This window comes from Vombatus ursinus, unplaced genomic scaffold, assembly GCF_900497805.2.
Source record: "Vombatus ursinus unplaced genomic scaffold, bare-nosed wombat genome assembly UNPS02014826.1, whole genome shotgun sequence".
NCBI classification, from domain to species: Eukaryota; Metazoa; Chordata; class Mammalia; order Diprotodontia; family Vombatidae; genus Vombatus; species Vombatus ursinus.
Genome location: NW_020954604.1, coordinates 92,822 through 114,899, shown reverse-complemented (window position 1 = coordinate 114,899; position 22,078 = coordinate 92,822). Strand labels below are relative to the sequence as shown.

General features: G+C 34.1%; 1 protein-coding gene across 2 annotated transcripts in view; it reads right to left on the bottom strand.

Annotated features, from left to right (window-relative positions):
- LOC114025102 (fibrocystin-like) overlaps nucleotides 1-22,078 on the bottom strand; it is a 70,599-nt gene that overhangs the window by 5,697 nt on the left and 42,824 nt on the right. For both annotated transcript variants that reach the window (XM_027838437.1, XM_027838438.1), the window contains exons 5-6: nucleotides 20,301-20,459; nucleotides 13,975-14,118 (exon numbers count right to left, since the gene is read on the bottom strand). In XM_027838437.1, coding sequence (XP_027694238.1) covers nucleotides 13,975-14,118; nucleotides 20,301-20,459 — 303 coding nt within the window. The remainder of the gene's footprint in view (nucleotides 1-13,974; nucleotides 14,119-20,300; nucleotides 20,460-22,078) is intronic.

Below are 22,078 nucleotides of genomic sequence, written 5' to 3'. Positions count from 1 at the left end.
TCTTTGTGATCCTATTTGGGGTTTTCTTGACAAAGATACTAAAGTGGCTTGTATTTCCTCCTCCAGATCATTTTTACAGATGAGGAAACTGAGGCAAATAGTGACTTGCCCAGGGTCACACAACTAGTAAGTGTCTGAAGTCAGATTTGAATTCACGAAGATGAGTCTTCCTCACTCCAGACTCAGCAACCTATCAACTGAGCCACTTATCTACCCTGCTTTTAAGTTTAATCTGCATTAACATTTTCTCCATCCTTTTCTTAAATCTAGGCCAATAAAATAAATCATGCTCTGATATGCAGCTTTTGCTAATTTTTGAGGAGTTAAACTGAAAATTTAACAAGCTTTCAAACCTTTTAGAGCTGGCTTTGGTGCATCATTGACTAGGCAAGTCAGTTCCCTGCTTTGAACCTCAGTTTCTTCTTCATGAAAATTGTGATCATAATGCCTGTTCTGCCTATGTCATAGTAACTTTATGAAGATTTAATAAGATAATACACGTAACAGCATTTGGTAACCATAAAAAAGGATGTAAGGGTAAGCAATTATCAGTATTTTACTATGTTATGCATCTAGCAAGTGATCAATAAATATTAGTTGAATGAACTGCAGGGCAAGAGAGTGTCATAAACAGGATGGCACAGTGGATATCTTGAGAATCAGCCTGAGTCAGGAAGACTTGGGGTAAAGTTTGGCTTCAGATATATACTGCTTATATAGGCCACACAACCTAAAAATATCTCAGACAGCTGTGTAAGAGTTTACAATCTAAAGTAGGTGTTTGTCTACATTAGAAGAGGGAGTTTTCCCACCAGAATTTCCCTATAGCAAATGAAATCACAGGTTTTGACTGGCTCCTCAGAGGAGCTAGAAGAATGTATTCCCCTCCATTTTTTGCTGAAGTGGAAGCCTGGGTAGAGCGTAGCATGCAGCATTGAATAAAATGTCAGACTTGGTTGATGAGTTGATTAAATTTACTGAAGTACTTATTTTCTTCTCCTTTTTATCCCTTTTCCCCCTCTCCATTCTCTTCTTTTTAATGCTCTCTAGCTCTTTTTTTCTCTATTATGTACCGTTTGATATTCTTTTTAAATATATAATAAAGTTATCATGTAAATTGCTTTTTTCCCCTTTTTTCTTCCTTCCTCCCCTCTGACCTACAGATAGTTACCATTAGACACAAATATATGTATATGCATATGTGTGTGTGTGTATGAAATCATTCTATACATACTCTATTTATCAGTTCTTTCTCTGGATGGAGATAATGTTTTCCTTTATATGTTAATGTGGGTAAGTGAAACTACTCTCTCTTGGTTCTCCTCTTACCTGTATGACCTCTTAGGTCAGGCCTGTTAACTGTGGCTATCCTTCAAAGCTGCGTTTTGGGCCTTATTCTCTTCTCTCTGTTCTATATTTCTTGATGATCTCATTGGCTCTCAGACACTCAATTATCAGCTCTGTATTCTAAATTTAACATATCTAAAACTGGACTAATTATCTGTCTCCTCAAAACTCTTCCTTCTTACTAACTGTCCCATTGTAATACCACTATTCTACCAGTCACACAGATGCACAACCCAGATGTCATTAACTACTCACTTCCTTTCACCCCCTCCCCCATACCCAAAATGTTGCCAAGACCTGCATATCTACCTTCATAGTGTCTCTCGAGCTTTTCTCTCATTTGACACTGCCACCACTCTGGTGCTGGCCTTCATTACCTCTTGACTTTCCTACTGCCATAGGTTGTGGTTTGATCTCCCTGCCTCTAGTCTCTCCCTACTTAAGTCGCTTCTCCACTCAGCTGTTAAATTGGTCTTCCCAAAGTCATATCTGATCATTTTATACCCCTATTCAATAAACTCCAGTGGCTCCCTATTACCTCCAGGATCAAATATAAAAATTCTATGTTGGGCTTTTAAAGCGTTTCATAAATTGACCCCTTCCTACCTTTCCAGTCTTCTTACTCCTTACATCTTTTGTCATCCAGTGACACTGGCCTCATTGCATGTCTGGGAACTATGCTGTTAAGATTAGATGATGCTTAGAAAAAACAGGAAACAAAACTGCTGTTTCCCAGGGGGAGATTCAGATAACAGATCTCTTCTATCTGTAATTCTATCTTCTGGTAAAATGGCCTCTTTGGTTCCCCATCCCCCTTTAATTCAAAAGCTTCTACAGGAACCCTTCCCCTTTTTTCTTCTCTAATAATTTATTAATAAGCCACCACATAAAAAATGTAGCTTAATAAAACAACAAGGCATTGTTGACTGCTTAACATAGTTAACCTAAGTGGCATTGATAAGATTCATGTAGATGGCCATATTAGATTATCTAAGAGATTAGCATCACTCCAACAGTTAGCCAAGGAATGTGACTGGATAGATTTCTCTTTATAGAATCTGGGGCCAGGAGACTATTCTAAGCATCTGTCCTGCATACAGATAGAGTAAATTACACCAGGGAGGCCTCACAAAAATCAAAACCAAAATAGCTCCAAGAACAGTGAAACAGGCAACAACATCTAAGGAAATGGTATGAAGCATAAATTAAATGGAATTTTCTAGAATTTCAGATTTGGTACATTATGCTTCTCCTTCCCTATTTCCATATAACACTCTATACCATTATAATAATACTTGACATTTTCAGAATATACTACCATGGGGTAGTAAATAGAGAATCAACCTTGAAGTTAGGAAGATGAGTGTTCAAATTCTTGCCTCTGATAAATAATGACTGGGAAACCCTAGATATGTCACTTAACCTATCCAAGACATAGGCCCAAGATTGGAAACAGCAGAGAAGGTATTTATCTGCATTGATAGAGGAAAGCCCACACCAGGAATTCTCTGTATTGATGAAACAACAGGTCTGGCAAACACCTGTATGCAAACATACAAATACTTTGCTGTTAAAACATGTGTACATGTATACACACACGTATGTATGTGTGTATTCTCTCATATGTTTCTCACAAGAAATCTTGTGAGGAAGAAGTGAAGGAATTTTTACTTCCATTTTATAGATCATGAAAATGAGACATTGAAAGGTAATGAGATTTGCTCAAGAACAGAAAGGTAGTAAAGATAAACCCTCAGAACCCGGGGATTCTGAATATTATTCCATTGCCATGATGGACACCAGGAAAAGTGGAGATGTTTGGTAATCTTAAAAAGTTATTAACTTCCTGCTTTGAAAAACTAAAATAAAACCTAGGGCTTATTCTATAAAACATAAGCCATATCAAATAATGTTACTCTTCAATAGACACTCCAACTGTATGATGTTGTTGGCATTTTTTATCACATGGAAATGTGGTGGTGTTTGACTATTGTTTAGAATTATCAGGAACATAGCTTATTCTTATGGATAGGGATAGATAGACTTAAGCCTCCAAAACACTTTTAGTAGTCCGTAGAATTTTTCATTGACCCTACCAATAGTATGATGAGTAGAGCCCTGAGGCTGATTTCTGTGAAGATGTGAACAGAAATGGCAGAGAAGAGGTTGGCATGATTGGTTTAGGATCAATCAATCAATCAATAGATATTCATTAAACACCTACTATGAGCCAGGCACTATGCTATGTTCTAGACGTAGAAGTACAAAGAATGAAACAATCTCTGCTGGTATTCAGTTTACATCCTAATGGAGGAGACAGCAAGGATAGATAGATAGTGGAAAGATAAATATAAATAGATAGATGTAGATATCTCTATCTATATAATAAATACAAAATAAATAAATACAGATATATACAAAATAGCTAAATACAAGATGCTTTGGGACAGAGTACATATCAGTTGTAAGACCAGGAAAGACTATTTAGAAGATGGCGCCTGAGCTATATTTTCAATGAAAGGAGGAACTCCATTAGATTGAGGTAAAGATGGTAAAGATGCCCAAGTGATGGGGTGGTGTAAAGGCACTAAGATGAAAGAAGGGTTGAGGAATAAAAAGAAGGCCAGTTTGTCTAGACCGCAGAATTTTTGAAGGGAGTAATGTCCAGGAAAGATCAGAGGCAGGTTGTGAAGGAATTTAAAAGATCAACAAATTATATATTATCTTAGACGTATTAATAAGTCATAGATTTGGGTAAAAGAGTCACATAGACTGAATTGAATCTCTGAAAGAAATTCCCATATCACTGAGATAACACATCTATTAAAGCATCTAAGTGCTCATATGTATCAATTCAAACCTCCAGCTATGTTTTTTGTCCTTTTCTCTATGTTACCAGTTTGAGTGGGCATTAACTTGAACTTCATGTTCATCTAAACAGTTCAAATAGGGTGGAGTGCACATATACACACACAGAATTTGATGTAGAAATACATGCAAGTGACACAGGAAGGAAAAAGAAGAAAGAAAAGAGGAGATAAAGAAAATAGATTAATGAGAAAATAAGTCATTAGAAAAAAACAAACCCTAAGCTTAGAAAGAGAATCTTGAAGAGAGATTATGGAGTAAAAGAAAGGGTAAGAAGTATAAAGAGTGATGGGGAGCAGAGAAACAGAAAAATATATATAAGAAAATAGTCAAAATTGTAAATATGAATGGAATAAACTCATAAATAACATGGAAAAAGACAGAGGAATCATATATATATATATATATATATATATATATATATATACAGATACAGATAATACATAGACACACACATATATATTTACATGAACCATACTTGAAACTTCAAGAAGCACACAGAATTAAAATAATGAGTTGTGGCAGAATCTAGAATGCTTCACTTAAACAAAACAAAATAAAAAACAACCAGGAGTAACAATTAAGATTTCAGACAAGGCAATAGCAAAAATTTATTTAATTAAAAGATATAAAAAGGAAAACAACATTTTATAGAAAGTTACCATATGCCATTGAGTAATTTACATTGTTAACATATAGGCACTGAATTGAGTAACATCTAAATACATTAAAAAATTTTGGGAGGCCCTATAGCACCCCTTTAAGCTCTAAATAAATCTAATAAAAATAAACATGAAAGAAAATAAGGACCTGAATAGAAGTTTAGAAAAGTTAAATATGATAGACATCTGGCAATTATTGAATGAGAATAGAAATAAATATTCATATTTCTCAGCTGTGCAAGACACTTTTACAAAAATTGGTCATGTATTAGGACATAAAAATTATATAAATGCATAAAAGCAGAAGTACAAAACACCATTTACTATCACAATGCAATAAAATTATCAAATAAAAGGCTTCTGAAAAGTTTCAAAAATGAACTGGGGACTAACTTAATCCTAAAGAAGAACCAGATGGATTTACAAGTGAATTCTATCAAACATTTAAAGAACAACTAATTCCAATACTATATAAACTATTTGGGAAAATACGTGGAGTCCTACCAAATTCTTTCACAATACAAATATGGTTTTGATACCTAAACTGGGAAGAGCCAAAACAGAGAAAGAAAATTATAGACCAATTTCCCTAATGAATATAGATGCAAAAATTTTAAATAAAATATTAGCCAAGGGATTACAACAATTTATCTCGAGGATAATACACAATGAACAGATAGTATTTATACCAGGAATGCAGGGCTAGTTCAATATTAGGAAAACTATTAACATAATTAACCATATCAACAATAAAACTAACAGAAATCATATGATTATCTCAATAGATGCAGAAAAAGCATATGACAAAATACAACACCTATTCCTATTAAAAACACTAGAGAGCATAGGAATAAATGGAGTCTTTTTTAAAATGATAGATAGTATTTATCAAAACTATTAGCAAGCATTGTATGTAATGGTGATAAGCTAGAAGCACTTCCAATAAGATCAGGGTGAAACAAGGAAGTCCATTTTCACCACTGTTATTTAACATCGTGCTAGAAATGTTAGCTGTAGCAATTAGAGAAGAAAAAGAAATTGGAGGAATTAGAATAGGCAAAGAAGAAACAAAGCTATCAATCTTTGCAGATGATATGATGGTACATTTATAGAATCAAGTAAAAAATTACTTGAAATAATAAACAAATTTAACAAAGTTGCAGGATATAAAATAAACCCATACAAATCATTGGCATTTCTATATATTACTAACAAAGCCCAGCAGCAAGAGATAGAAAGAGTAATTCCATTTAAAATCACTGTAGACATTATAAAATATTTGGAAGTCTACCTGCCAAAACAAAACCAGGAACTATATGAACACAATTATAAAACACTTTTCACACAAATAAAGTCAGATCTAAATAATTAGAAAAATATCAGTTGCTGATGGGTAGGCCAAGCTAATATAATAAAAAATGGCAGTTCTATCTAAATTGATTTACTTATTCAGCCTCATAACAATCAAGCTACCAAAAATTATTTTATAGAGCTAGAAAAAACAATTACATAATTCATTAATGTTGGAGAAGATGTGGAAAAATTGGAAGACTAATGTATGGTTGGTGGAGTTGTGAAATGATCCAACCATTCTGGAGAGCAATTCAGAACTATGCCTAAAGGGCTATAAAATTGTGCATACCCTTTGACCCAGCAATACCCCTTCTAGGGCTGTATCCCAAAGAGATCATACAAATAGGAAAAGGACCCACATGTACAAAAATATTTATAGCAGCTCTTTTTGGTGGCAAAGAATTGGAAATTGAGGGGATGCCCTTCAATTGGGGAATGACTGGACAAGTTGTGGTTTATGAATGTAATGGAATACTATTGTGCTATAAGAAATGAAGAATAGGCGGACTTCAGAAAAACCTGGAAAGACTTGTATGGACTGATGCTGAGTGAAGTGAGCAGAACCAGAACATTGTACACAGCAACAGCCACACTGTATAATGACTGACTTTGATAGACTTGGCTCTTCATGGCAATGCAAGAATCTAAGACAACTCCAAAAGACTCACAATGGAAAATGCTATCCACATCCAGAGAAAGAATTATGGAATCTGAATGCAAATGGGAGGATACTATTTGCTCTCCTTTTCCTTTGATGTTTTGTTTTATTGCTGCATTCTTGTGGTTCCTGTCATTATTTCTAACTGTTCTTTACATCATGACTAATGGGAAAATATGCTTAATATAAATGTAAAAGTAGAGCCTATATCATATTCCATGCCACCTTGGTGGGGGGGGAGAGGGAAGGGGAGAAAATTTAAAACTCAAAATCTTACGGAAGTGAATGTTGAAAACTAAAAATAAATAAATAAATAAATTTTAAAAAAGAATTGATGGATCAAAGAACAAATCATAAAAAGATAGATAATTTCATTTAGGAAAATGACAATGAAATAACATAACAGAAATTTTGGCACAGAAACCAAATCAATCCTCAGAAGAATATCTATGTCTCTAAACACTTATTAACCAAAAAAAAGGGGGGGGGAGGATTTGCAATTAAATGATGGAAAACCAACAAATAAAAAAAAATACCAAAAGAGGAATCCTGAAAATTAAGAAAGGATAGGGGGGAAAAAAAGAATGAAAAGAAAAGCTAAAAAATTATCCACTTCACACCTAACTTTATTTTCTATCTCTTGTTTATTTATAAATTGTTTGCCTATCCATAAGTCTGAAAAGTAATGTGTCCCATATTCTTCTAATTTTCTTATGATATCTCTCTTTATATGTAGGTAATGTATCCATTTTGACCTTAGCTTGGTAAACAGTGTAAGATATAGGTCTATGTCCAATTTCTGCCATGCTGCTTTCTAGTTTTCCCAACAATCTTTACCAAATAATGAATTCTTAGCCCAAAATCTTGTCTTTATATTTGTCAAATATAAAGTTATTATGTTTGTTTGCTGCTGTAAATTCTATGTCTACTCTATTCCACTGATATACCATTCTATTTCTTAGCCAGTACCTGATAGTTTTGATAATTGCTGATTTATAATATAGCTTAAAATCTGGTGCTGCTAAACTTACTTCACATTTTTTATTTCCTTTGATATTCTTGACATTTTGTTTTTCCAAATGAATTTTGTTATTATTTTTTCTAAGTAAGTAAAATACATATACATTTGTTTAGGTGAAATTGTCATTTTTATTATATTGGCTCTGCCAACCCATAAACAATTATTTCAGTCTGTTTTTATTTGTATAAAAAGTTTTAAAAATACTTTTGTTAATATAGTCCCTGTATTTGTTTGGCAGGTATACTCACAGGTATTTTATACTATCTAGAGTTATTTTATTATTTATTTATCTATTCATTCATTCATTCCTTCATTCATTCATTTACGTATTTATTTATTTATTTATTTATTTTTAGGCAATTGGGGTTAAGTGACTTGTCTAGGATCATACAGCTAGTACGTGTCAAGTGTTTGGTCTAAGACCAGATTTGAACTCAGGTCTTCCTGACTTCAGGTGCTCTATCCATTGTGCTACCTAGCTGCCCCTAGAGTTAGTTTAAATGGGGTATTTTTTACTACTTCTTCTTGCAAAGTTTTGTGACATATAGGAATGCTAATGATTCATGTGGATTTACTTTACATCCTGCTACTTTGCTAAAATTATTGTTTCAACTAACTTTTTAGTTGAGTCTTTGGGATTTTCCAATTATATCATCATATTGTCTGCAAAAAAAATGAGTTTTATTACCTCATTCCCCAATCTTTTTCCTTCTATTTCTTTTTCTTCTCTTATTGTTATTGCTTGGATTTCCAATACAATACTGAATAATATTGGTGACAGTAGGCATCCTTGTTTCACACCTGATCTTACTGGGAAGGTTTCTAGATTATTCCCATTACCAGTAATGCTTGCTGATGGCTTAGAGAAAAGTTTTTTATCAATTTAAGGAAAAATATATTTATACCAACACCTTCAAGTGTTTTTAATAAGAGTGAGTGTTGAACTTCATTAAAAGTTTTTTTCTGCATCTATTGATATAATCAAATGATTTTTTTTTACTTTTATTATTGATGTAATCAATTACATTAATAGTTTTCCTTATGTTAATCCATCCCTGCATTTCTGGTATAAATCCCACTTGATCATAATGTACAATCTTTGTAACATATTGTTGCAATTTTTTAGCTAGCATTTTATTTAGGATTTTTGCCTCCATATTCATTAATGAAATTGGTCTGTTATTTTCTTTTTCTGTTCTTACTCTTCCTGGTTTAGATATCAATATCATATTTGTTTTAAGGAGTTTGGTATTATCCCTTCTTTGTCTACTATTCCAAATAATTTATTTAATAAATGATTCATTTCTTTCTAATACATTAAATTAAAAGGTTTTTGTACAAATAAAATAAATGTAGCCAAGATTAGAAAGAAAGCAGAAAATTGGGGAAAAATTATAGACAATCAGATAAAGGTCTCATATCAAAAATATATAAAGAACTTTGTCAAATCTATGAGAATATGTCATTCCCCAACTGATAAATGGTCAAAGGATATAAAGAGGTAGTTTTCCAATGAAGTAATCAAAACAATTTATAGTCATATAAAAATACTCTAAATAATTTTTGATTAGGGAAATGTAAATTAAAACAACCTTGAGCTATCATTTCATGCCTACCAGATTGGCTAAAATGATTCAATGGGATAGAAATGAATGTTGGAGGTGATGTGGAAAAATTGGGACACTAATTAATTGTTGGTGGCATTGTGAACTGATCCAACCATTTTGGAGAGCAATCTGGAATTATGCCTAAAGAGTTATTAAACTGCCTATACCCTTTGATTCAGCAATACCACTACAAGGTCTGTTTCCAAAAGTGATTAGCAGAAAATTTTTTTTTAAAAATCCTATATGTTCTAAAATGTTTATAGAAGCTCTCTTTGTGGTGGCAAAGAATTGGAAATTGTGGGGGTACTCATCAATTGGGGAAGGCTGAATAAGTTGTGGGCTATGATTGTGATGGAATACTACTTGCTATAAGAAATGATGAGTTCAATGATCTTAGAAAAACATGAAAAGATTTGCATGAAATGATGAATAGAGAAGGGAGCAGAACCAAGAGAACATTATATACAAAAACAGAGATTTTAAGAATGACTTTGGATGAATAAGTTATTTTTACTATTATAAATGTGTAAATTAACCATAAAGGACAAATGAAGAAAGGCTCTATCTGCATATATAGAAAGAACTGATAAGTAGAAGGATATATAACATAATTTATATATATGTGTGTATATATATGTGTCTGTGTGTGTATCTAATGGTAGCCATCTCTAGGGAGAGGTGGGTGGAGGGTAGGAAAAAAGGGGAAAAAGAAATTTACATGATAATTTTGTTTTATATTTGAAAGGAATAGCAAATTGTGCATAGTACATTTGCAACTTCCTGTATAATCATGTTTTTATTATAATATGATATGGAAATACTTGTTTTATTCCATAAATATGTACTAATATAATAAAAAATAATAGGGAAAAATAAATAAAGCTAAAAGTTGGCTTTTTGGAAATACATATGTGTATATATATGTCTTTAGGTAATGTTGTTAAAAAAGAAGAAAGAGAAAAACCAAATGACCAGAATAAAAAACTGATAAAGAGGAATTCATAAGAAATGAAGGATATTATGAGAAACCACTTTCTATAACTATATCCCAATAAAAATAAATAACTTAAATGAATAAATGAGTACTTTTAAAATTTGAAGATAACTAGACTAAAAGAACGAGAAATAGTTTAGTCCAATCTCATAGAAAGAAAATAAACAATCTATAAATGAACTCCTCCAAAAAAGGACTACATGTTCACAAGTAATTTCTATTAAACCTTCTAATAATAATTCAAATATTTTGCAGTTTGCAAAACAAAAGGCAAAAGAAGAGATCCTACCAAATTCTATCTATTTCACAAATATGGTTTTGATACCTAAATGAGGGAGAAGCAAAACAGATAAAGAAAACCACAGAGTAGTATCTCTAATAAACATTGATGGAAATTTTTTTAAATAAAATACTAGAAAAGAGGCTATCACAGCATACCACTAAGATTATACATTGTAACCAGGTTGGATTTGTATCAGGAATGTAAAGTTGGACTAAAAGCAGGAAAACTACAAAATTAATTAATTGTATCAGTAACAAAAACATGATTATATTACCAAATGCAGAAAAAGGTATGACAAAATATATCAATTTCTGTTAACACTTAAAAATATTGGAACAAATGGACCTTTCCTCAATATGATATAGTTATATCTAAAGCCAAGAACTAGCATTATGTAATACAGATCAAGTAAAACTCTTTTTATAAGAAGATCAGGGTGAAACAAGAATGTCCTTAGCTATCACTTCTATTTGACATAGCGCTATAAATGTGAGCTATAGCAATAAGACAAGAAAAAGAAATTGAGGAAATGAGAACAAAGAAGAAACAAAATTATTGTTTTTTTTTAAGATAGTGTGATGATGTATTTAGAGAACCCTAGAGAACTAACTAAACTTAATTGAAACAATCAACATCTTCAGCAAAGTTGTAAGGCATAAAATAAACCCATGAAAAGCATTAGTATTGCTATGTAATGCAAATGAAAGTGTAAGACAAGAGAGAAGAAGAAATTACATTTACAATAACTATGACATGTATAAAATACTAGGAACTTGACCTATCAAGATACACCCAAAAACGATTTAAATACTACTACAAAACACTATTTATAGGAATAAAGACAGGTCTAAATAATTGAAGAAATACTAATTGTTCGTGAGTAGACAGAGTCAATAATAATAAAGAAATGCAACACTATTTAAATTAAGTTACTTATTTACCATCAATACCAATCAAACTTCCATAGGATTGCTTTATATAGCTAGAAAATAATAACCAAATTAATCTAGAGGAACAAAAGCTCAAGAATCTAAAGACAAATAATAACAAAAGGTAGGAAAGAAAGAGGCTTACCAGATCCCAAACTATACTACAAAGCAATACTTCTCAAAAATAACTTGCTGCTGGTTAAAAAGTAAAGAGATTAAGGGGCAGCTAGGTGGCACAGTGGATAGTGCTCTTTGCCTTGGAGTCAGGAGGACCTGAGTTCAAATCTGACCTCAGACACTTGACACTTACTAGCTGTGTGACCATGGACAAGTCATTTAACGCCAATTTTCTCACCAAAAAAGAAAAAAAAAAAAGTAAAGAGATTGCTCAATGGAACAGATTAAGTACATAACACAGAGAAGTAAACAAACCAAATAGCCTAATCTTTGAAAAATACAAAGACCTCAGCTTCTGGGAGAAGGCTTCACTATTTAATTTTAAAAAATAAATAAAAACTGGGAAATTTGGACTGCAGTGTGGCAGAAGGTAGGCTTACACTAACACTTCATATGTTATACTAAAATAAGCTCCTAAAGGGTACATGCCATAGACACAAAAAAGGCACATCAAAAACAAATGAGAGAAACAAAAAAGAAACTGCTTTTCAGAATTATGAAAAGGGAAAGGAACAGAGAAGGAAAACAAGCACCTACTATGTACTAGGAGCTGTGCTAACTGCTCCACAAAAATTATCTCATTTGAATCTCACAACTTTCTGATGTGGGTGCTATTTTTATCCTGATTTTATAAATGGGGAATTGAGGCAAAGATGGTTAAGTGACTTGAAAATTAAGTGTCTGAGACCAGATTGGACCACAGGTCTTCTTCACCAATTGGCCTAGAACTCTATCCATTGTGCTAGCTGACTGCCTCTAATAGGTGAAGAATTTATGAGCAAATGAGGGACAGAGAGGATCATGCATGATAAAATAGATGATTTTTTATTATATAAAATTAAAAAAGTTTTTTCCCCTACAAACACATCCAATATCAATAAAATTTGAAGGTAAACAATTAACTGGAGGATAAGAAACTTTGTAGAAAGTTTTTCTGGTAAAGGTCTTGTTTCTAAGATATATAAAGAATTTATGAAAATAAGAGCCATTCTCCAATTGATAAATAGTATAGAACATGCACAGGCATATCTCAAGGGAACAAACCTAATCTATTTATAATCATATGAAAAAGTGCTCCAAATTACTAGTAATTAGAAAAGTGAAGATCAAAGTTATTCTGAGTTTCAACTTAACACCCATCAGATTGGCAAAGCTGACAAAAAAAAAGAAAATGACAAATATTAGAAGGGCTAAGGGAAAACAGGCACATTGATTCACTGCTATTGGAGCTATAAATTGGTCCAATTTTTTGATAAGCTATTTGGAATTATGCACAAAAATAAACAATACTATATGCCTTTTGACCCATCTATACTGCTGCTAAATATTTACCTGAAAAGAGATCAAAGAAAGAGAAGAAAAATCCTATGTGTACAAAAATATGTATAGCAACTTTTTTATGGAAAAAAAAAATGGAAACAAAGTGAGTGCCAACCAATTGGGAAATGGTTGAACAAGTTATGATACATGAATAAAATAGAATACTACTGTGCTCTAAGAAGTGAGGGAAAAGACAATTTCAAGGGGACATGGAAATTCTTATATGAACTGATACAGAATGAAGTGAGTTTAACTGTAAGATAATTTTATACTACAACATGAATATCACTAAAATGAAAATTTTGAAATACTCAAGAATTCTTATCAACTAAATGATCAACCATGATTCCGAAGTACTGAGAAAGAAGAATCTTATGACAGAGAGATAATGGACTAATGGAGATGCTAGACTAATACACAAAATGTATTTTTGGATGTGACAAATGTGGCCTTTCTTTTTTTGTTTCTTTTTTCCCACTTTCTTCCTTGTTTCTTTCTTCCATTTCATATTTAAGGAGACCTCATTTAGAGGATAAACTTGTCATCTAGACTAACTAGTTTCTTGCCATCTTGCCATCTAGACTATAGCTAGTCAAAACCATCTGGATTTGCATCACCTTTTGCTAAGGTGATTTTTTTGTGGGGTGGAGAAATAATGAAGGAGGACCCATAAAATATGGCTTAGAGCTGAGATAAGAGAGAACCCACATCATGCCCACACTTGTTACAAAAAAACTTTCAATTACTGTACTTACGTTCTTGTATCATGGTGGCCTCTTTTTCAGTCTCTTCCAGGCTTCCTTGAAGCCTTGTGTGATGTGTATGGTGTTGGGTTATAACCTGAGGATTTTTCTTTTTGTCATCTTCCTGAGCTTTGCAAGTCTCTTCAGTTTTTGTTTCTGTTTCAATGGAAAACACATAACACATTCGGCAATTTGGGGGATGAAAGCTATATATATCTTAGCATAGAGCATGCTATTTCAGAGTGATACTTTGTCCTTTTTTGTACATAGGCTGCCTAGGAAAGGGGTATGACAAATTCTAAAGGACAGACTGGGCATAGTTTCAAAGCATCATTGTTTTGGTTTGCTCATCTAGAGCAAAGGATCATTCATCCCCCTATCTTCATTTTATAGAGGAAGAAACTGAAACAAAGAAATTAAGCCATCTTCCCATGTTCCCATGGCAAGTAACTGGCAGATTCAAAACAAGCACTTACCCATGCAGGATAAGAAAGCAGAAGCTGTTGCCAGAGGCTGAACAAGACCACCAGAAGCTGTCTCACCTTGTGATTGCTGGTAGGTACCACATAAAAGCAGGGAGATCCTAAACTATTGTTAGTCTTAATGTTAAGACTGGTCAGTTATACTATGATCTATTGTATAGTCGATTAGTCACCTCTGACTCTTCATGACCCCATGTGAGGTTTTCATAGCAAAGATACTGGAGTGGTTTACCATTTCCTTCTCCAGCACATTTTATGAATGAGGAAACTGAGCCACACGGGGCTTAAATGACTTGCCCAGGGTCATACAGTTGGTAAGTGTCAGAGGCCAGATTTGAACTCAGGTCTTCCTGACTCAAGGCTGGACACTATCCACTGTGCCACCTAGCTGCCCTTTATACTGTGGTAAATGAGCTACATGTTCTAAAAGGACAGTAAACAATATAGTTGAGTAAGGCCTTTTTTGTTACCGAGAAGTCCAGAGGGAAGTCCAGTGATCTAGCTAATTTTTTTGTGTATCTGCATTTGCGTTTCATTATGCTATATTTGTCCCTAGGGAAAGGCTTCTGCAACAAACTATGCCAGAAGCTGCTTGTGGTCTTAGGCATGTCATGGACCATATAGTGAAAGGTCAACAAGAGTTGCATTCTTGACCACATCTTTTGAGTACTTTCCTAACCTCACAGGCAAGTCTGTGTCAGAGGACATGGGACCCTGGTAATCAGCGGTCATGGAGTATATGCCCAAAGAACACACATGGCTCATCTTATGCTTACTTCACTCAGGTCCCAAACTAAGCAAGGTTAAGTGATCTGGGATAATAAACGTGCTCAGAGTGAATGAACCCATAGAACGCCTATAAAGAAGGATGAGATAACTTACATGCAAAGGTGGGTAAAAAACTATACATTATTTTGTTTAATGCCATGGAAGATATATATATATATATATATATACACACACACACACACACACACACACACACACACACACATGCACATACACACATATATGTATATGTGTATATATGTGTATATGTATGAATATATGTATGTATATGTATATGTGTGTATGTATATATATGAAAACAGCTATGTGAGAAATGTGCTATAATTCCCCACTGTTTTCAGATGAGAAATTTGGGTCTGAGAACAATTAAGTGATATTTGCCCAAGATGTCTGAGGCAAGATTCAAACCCAAGTATTACTGACCCCAAGACCAGTGCTCTATTCATTTCACAACATAGCCTCTGCCATGATTGTATCATATATGTCTCTTTAATTAATTAATAAAGATTAATATTGTCTTGACAACCAGTCTAAGTTCCTTGAATGCAGGAACAATTTCATCATATTGTATTACCTATAGCAGCCTGTACTGCTCAGAGACAAAATGGTCACCAAATAAATATTTATTGGCTGGCTGAATGGACATCTGATGGACGGAACACGGTATAAGAAGCCATGTGGCTTATCCAACAGCAGGCCTGATAAGGCAGCACAACAGTCATGTTGAGGAGTAGGGGGATGATGAGAATAGGGCCAGGTGGCACAAGAAAGAGCTCCAGAATTTAATCCTGGACATCAGGAAGGTTTTCAAGTAACCACTTGACTGGATCCCAGAGCCTGGTAAATCAGGAATAAGGACTAGGGAGGGAGGAAGTCTGAGAATGAGAGAACAGATTGCTGAGACATATGAGTGGACTGGTCAATTCTGTTTTCTTTAAGACCACACTAGACTTTTATAGAAACAAATGCTATTTCTATACTAGTACCTTGACACTTATTATCTGAGAAAATGCCAGAGTGCTTTGTGTCTTCATGCTACTAGATTTTTGGAAAATAAAATAAAAATCTGCTGGGCCTCTGTATTTTCTAGTGATTATTTCAAATAATCTACTTTGCTGTGCTAGGGAAGAAACAGCCTAAGAGAAACCCCTGCGATCACGCATATAAGGGCTACCATTATAAGGGTTCCAAATGTGCTCATGTTTCAGAGCATGAAGTAAACACATTCTCCACACATAGCCTTCAGCTCCATCCCTGTTGCCACTGAAGACTTGCTCATATTATAGTGGAAACTGTGTTAGCAAGAAGTAAACATTGTTCTCATTAAACAGGAGGCTGACACAGTTTCCCTAGCATAGGTAGCAAGACGGCTGTTTTCAGTGATGATGGAGCTCTTAAAGCCACCTCGAAAATCAGCAAGGGACTGACAGTTTTCCTTTTCCTCATGCTAAAGGCCACAAGATCCAGCTATACCCATAAACAATCGACAAGGCCCCCTAGCCTTTAGCCTTTCTATCAGAATGTCTTAGAGGGAAGGTTAAAGATGACATGAAAATATACATGCTGGTCCACCTGCCTAAAATAGTAAAACATACATGGTGTTCTGCCCCTCCATCCTATTGACTTTTTAATATGAATATATATTTTTATGGAACCAATATCTGTGGGAGTGATGGGGTTATGTGCCCACCATTCAGTTTGAAAACCCTTAGATTTTTAGATTCCCCTTACCTCCCTTCCAAAGCCTCAGCCTGACCTTTTTGGTCTTATTCAGATGCACCTTCCTCCCTGACCCTAAAAAGAACCTGGCTCCTGTTTGTCCTTAGAAACTGCCATTATTTCCCTTTGAAAGCTCTCTTTATCTCACTTTGAAAGCAGACTTCTTCCTTCCGGTTCCCTTCATTATCTATTCTCATTGTTTATTCAAATCTCTCAGACCTTCCAAGCGGAACTCTCACCCGGACCCTTTTTCCCAACCACCTCCCCCATCAACTGGCCTTTCCATTGTTTTACCTTCCTATGGCCCTTGGCCATTTCCCATCCTTGATCTTAACTAGATGCCACGAGGTCCAGGACCCAGGAGTTCTGTTCACCCTAGCTTACTAGCCACTCCCACCCAGATCTCCTTAGACCTCTCCTCCAGTCACTCCAAACTACTTGGCCACTCCTAGATCCCTCCCACAGTCTTTCTGTACTTAAGATTCACCTTTGCCCCATTCTGATGCTGGCAATTTCTCACGCCCAAAGGCTGAGATTCTCACGCCTGCTCATCCTTATGGGCGTCACCTGGCATATCCACTCTAGCCCCCATTTAGATCACTGATGTTTGGGTTCCTTGGGAGTCTGCCCTATATGCTTTATCTTTAATAAACTTTTTCTCTGGCTGGAAGAAGATTTGGGTTGAATTCATTCAGGCAGACCCGCGTCGCAATCTTGGGGTTCAGCACCCCAAAACCTGTACACCTCTTCAGGAGTACCTGCTGTTATTACTGGTAGATGTTGGCATTCTCTGAGTAATGTGGGGAGAAAACAGAATTGGTGACATATAGTAAATTTGGAGAGAGGCATAGATAAATATAGATGAGGCTGAAGAGAATGTCGGTGAGTCTAATGATTTCTGAAAATTATTGTCAAAGTTATATTAATGGCCTTTAAACATGGATGAGAGTGTCTCTGTGGGACTCAGTAGCAAAAAGCTAGTAACTTGGAGCCATATTTTCCCTACTCTCCCACAGCTTAATCCTGAATTTGAAAACAATTTAGTATATGCCCTGAGGAAAGTCATGGTATTTTGGGCAAAGGGATGGGGGACCAGACTTGGAGCCAGAAAAAAAAAAGTGTATTTAAAACCTCAGTTCCATTATTTTTAAAATGGGGATAATAATAGTACCTAGGGAAGTAGGATATGATAGGGGTTAAAGAGTTGGATTCTAGGAATAATATCTGGGTTCAAGTTCTTTCTCTAACATATAGTGGTTATATGACCCTGGGCAAGTCATTTATCTTCTCGATGGCCAAGACAACACTAATTATTATAAATACAGTGCATAGGTAGAGGAGTCTTCCATAGTGGGAGTTCCCTATACTGAGGAAATAACAGCTCTTGTCCAAAGAGAGTGGGTGGAGATAACACTTACCTAATCTGGGCTTGTCATGAAGAATCAGACTTTTTCAATATGGTGGTTAATTTTGCTATCCTTTTTTATTTCATTTAGTTTTCATAACAAGGAAAAGAAGGGGACAGAAGGAAAGATATATTGGAAAATATTGGTAATATAAAAATAATATATCAAATATTTTAAAGAAATTAGGAGATTGAGATGACAGTAATATTTTTTCTCTAGGCTTTTAGTGAGACTAGTGGTGAGCTTACATGCCCCCCATTTTGTACAGTTACAAAAAGCAATCATTTAATTCATCTAAGTAATAGTTTGCCAAGCATTAAACATAAAAGAACCACAGCAAGATCCCAGGATCATCTCTGTCTGAATTCCACTGAATAAGATGAAAAGAAATGAAAATTATTATGATCATCATGGTCATAGTGATAGCTTATATTTATACCTCATTTTAAAGTGACATATATAGGATAATGTATATCATACAAATATAATTGATTTCTTTTGCAGTTTTCTATATTTAAAAACAATATCCTGAGAAGGGTCCATAGTCTTTGAGCAGAGTGCTAAAGGAGTCCATGACACCAAAAAGATTAAGAATCCTTAATATATAGATACATGGGGCTACATATATCTAATTCAGTGATCCTGGAGCTGGTCATTGAGCCCATTCCTTTGGCTCCAGGCATCAAGGGATCCTATTCTTAAAGAGTTTTTAATGTCTCTTTCAGTTGAAATATATTATATGATTCTGTGACTCTGAACTATGGGAAAGAAAATGTAGGCATAATGGTAGTAAAAAAAACAGCCACATTTTCAGTATACTTTTAGATTTTCAAAGCATGCTCACATATATCTTTTCAGTTCATCTTTACCTCAACCCTGCAATTACTAGGACAAATACTAGCAAATGAGGAAACTGAGGCTCAAAAAAATTATTTGACTAGCCAGAAGTCACGCACCTAGTTAGTGACAGAGCCGGGAGTTTAGAAGTTCTCATCTTCTAGTCCCATACTCATTCCTCTGAATGACAAAATCACATAGTCTTTCTTAAAGAAATATTTCAGTGTCCTCCAACCAATGATTTACCGTCATACAATTAACAAGCTAATTTTTCTATATAGGATACTTCTAACTATATTCTTTGTTTGCTATAGAAATAACAACATCAATAAAAATAGTCTCTTTATACATGCATTGCATTTTATATTTTACAAAGTGTTTGACATTATCTCATTTGATTTTCATAACAATCCTCTGAAGTGGGCAAGAAAATATTATTATTCTCATTTTTCAGACAAGGAGATACAGAGTTGAAGTGACTTTCCAAGGATCATAAGTAGAAAAATCAAGATTTAGATCTGAATTTCAGACTCCAAATCAATCCATTAACAAGTATTTATTAAATGCCTATTATATTCCAGACACCATGCTAAGTGTTGGGAATATAATTACAAAGGGGCAACAGTTTCTGAACTTACAGAGTTTACATTCTATAGGTAGGGAATCCATTGATAGATAACTAAATACAAGATGTGTACACAGGGTCAATTTTGTTTAGGTTAGGAGTTCCTAAACTTTTATGTATCATGGACTCCCTTTTTTAGTCCGTAAAATTTATGGACTCCTCAGAATAATGAATTAAATGTATAAAGTAAAATACTAAGGATTACAAAGAAACCAATTATATTGAAATACAGTTTCTAAAATATATAAAAAAACAAATTAGTGAACCTCAGGTTCTCCAAGTCAAGGAAGAAATGGAAGACTATATACTGATGAAATAAGCTCAGTAAGTTTTATGTGGCCAGTTATCCATACAGGAGTATAAGAGATGTCATTGGTGAATAAAACTATCCTTACTTATTAGAAACCAAGACATTTTAATTAATGCCTGCATTTCACAGATCAAAACAGGCATTTTCTTCTTTTGGGAATGCAAACTTACTTTTGAGTTTTCTTTTCTTAAACCAACAAAATACCAGAAAGCACAAAGCAACCCATGAGGCAGCTGAACACAAAATAAGAGCCATAAGGATAGTAGATTTCTCTCCCATGTTAACAGGAAACACTGCAAATGGTTCAGATCGAACTGTAAATTTGGCACCTAAAAGTAAAAAAAAAAATAATGAAAATAATTAATTATATTGTACTATAAAGAAGCAATATAACCATGATGGAAGGTTATTCTTTCTGAGCAGCTCTCATCTCTCAAATATAGTATTCATTTATTTATTCAGCAAACATTAACTGAGCACCTTTTGTGTGCAGCACATTGTTTTACATACTACAGAAGACACAGAGTTAAGATATGTCATGCTCTCTACCCTTATGGAGTTTATTATCTAAAAGACAGAAGTAATCACTCTGATTTTCCATTTCTACATTTTCACAAAGTAGACTACATATATTCTCTTCTCTAGATCTTGAATAATTATAGGGAAAATTACCTAGTTTGAACCTCTCTGAAATTCTTCACTTGAACCACTTTTATGTATGGTTAACACAACAGCTCTCTCCTCTATACCACTTGCACAGTTCTTGGCTCTGACATTTAAAAACAATCACTTTAAAAATAGAAAATGTTTCCAAGTAAATATTTGCTGAATGGATGAAGTAGGGAAAAAATAAAATAAAAGTAAGAATAAAGGAACCAGTGCTACACAGACTAAAAACAAAACAAAAGAAATAACCCTGGAGCAGGTAGTTGGCACAGCAGATACAGTACCGGCCCTGGAGTCAGGAGGACCTGAGTTCAAAGGCGATCTCAGACCAGACACTTGACACCTAATAGCTGTGTGGCCGTAGGCAAGTCACTTAACCCCATTGCCTAGCAAAAACAAACAAACAAAAAAGAAAGAAAGAAAGAAATAGACCATGTACATATTTCTAATAGAAAAGGCAAATAATCACAATTGTCCAACATTCAATATCCATAACAGTATAAACCACAAGGAGAAAGATTTCATGTATGACAAGAGCTCCTGAGGAAAATGGAAAGTAGTTGTGTCTAAAACAAGTTGAAACCAATATCTTTCTTAGACTATACACTACACTAAACTCTAAAAAAGAAATAAGTATAATCACAAAAAAAGTTAGAAGAGACCAGAAAAGGGGGAACTTTCACAAATATAAGGGGGGGGGTCTGTAAGTCAATAAGTAGTAAATGAGAACATTTCCTGAGTGTAAGGCAAACCCTCAGAGATTTAAAAATTTGTATTGAAGTCAAATAAAATGTATTCTTGAGGACCTTCTCAGAAGCTGGGGACTTTGTGGTCTTCTGATGCAAAAATAGAATGTGGCAGAGTGAAAGAAGCTCCCTTTTATTTGATTCTCAAGGTGTGAATGGTATCTAGTGCAGAGGAGAGGAGTGAATAGAAGAAAGATAATTTAGTTTTGATTATATAAAAATTTTACAGTTTATTTATATCTGAACAAAATCAATGTATCTAGACTATAAATAAAAGCTGTGACATTTGGAAGATTTTTCTTGTGACACTTTGATAAAATTCTGATACCCAAGATGCATTGAGAATTAATAGAAATAAGTAAGACTAAGAACAATCCTCTGATAGTAAACATAGAATATGAACAGTTTAAAAAAAGAAATGAAAAACTATCAACAACCACACAAAAAGGTTCAAATCTAAAATGAATGCAAATTTTAAAATTCTTATCTTTAACTTCATAGTCAACAAATTAGCAAAGATGGTAAAATATGGAAAT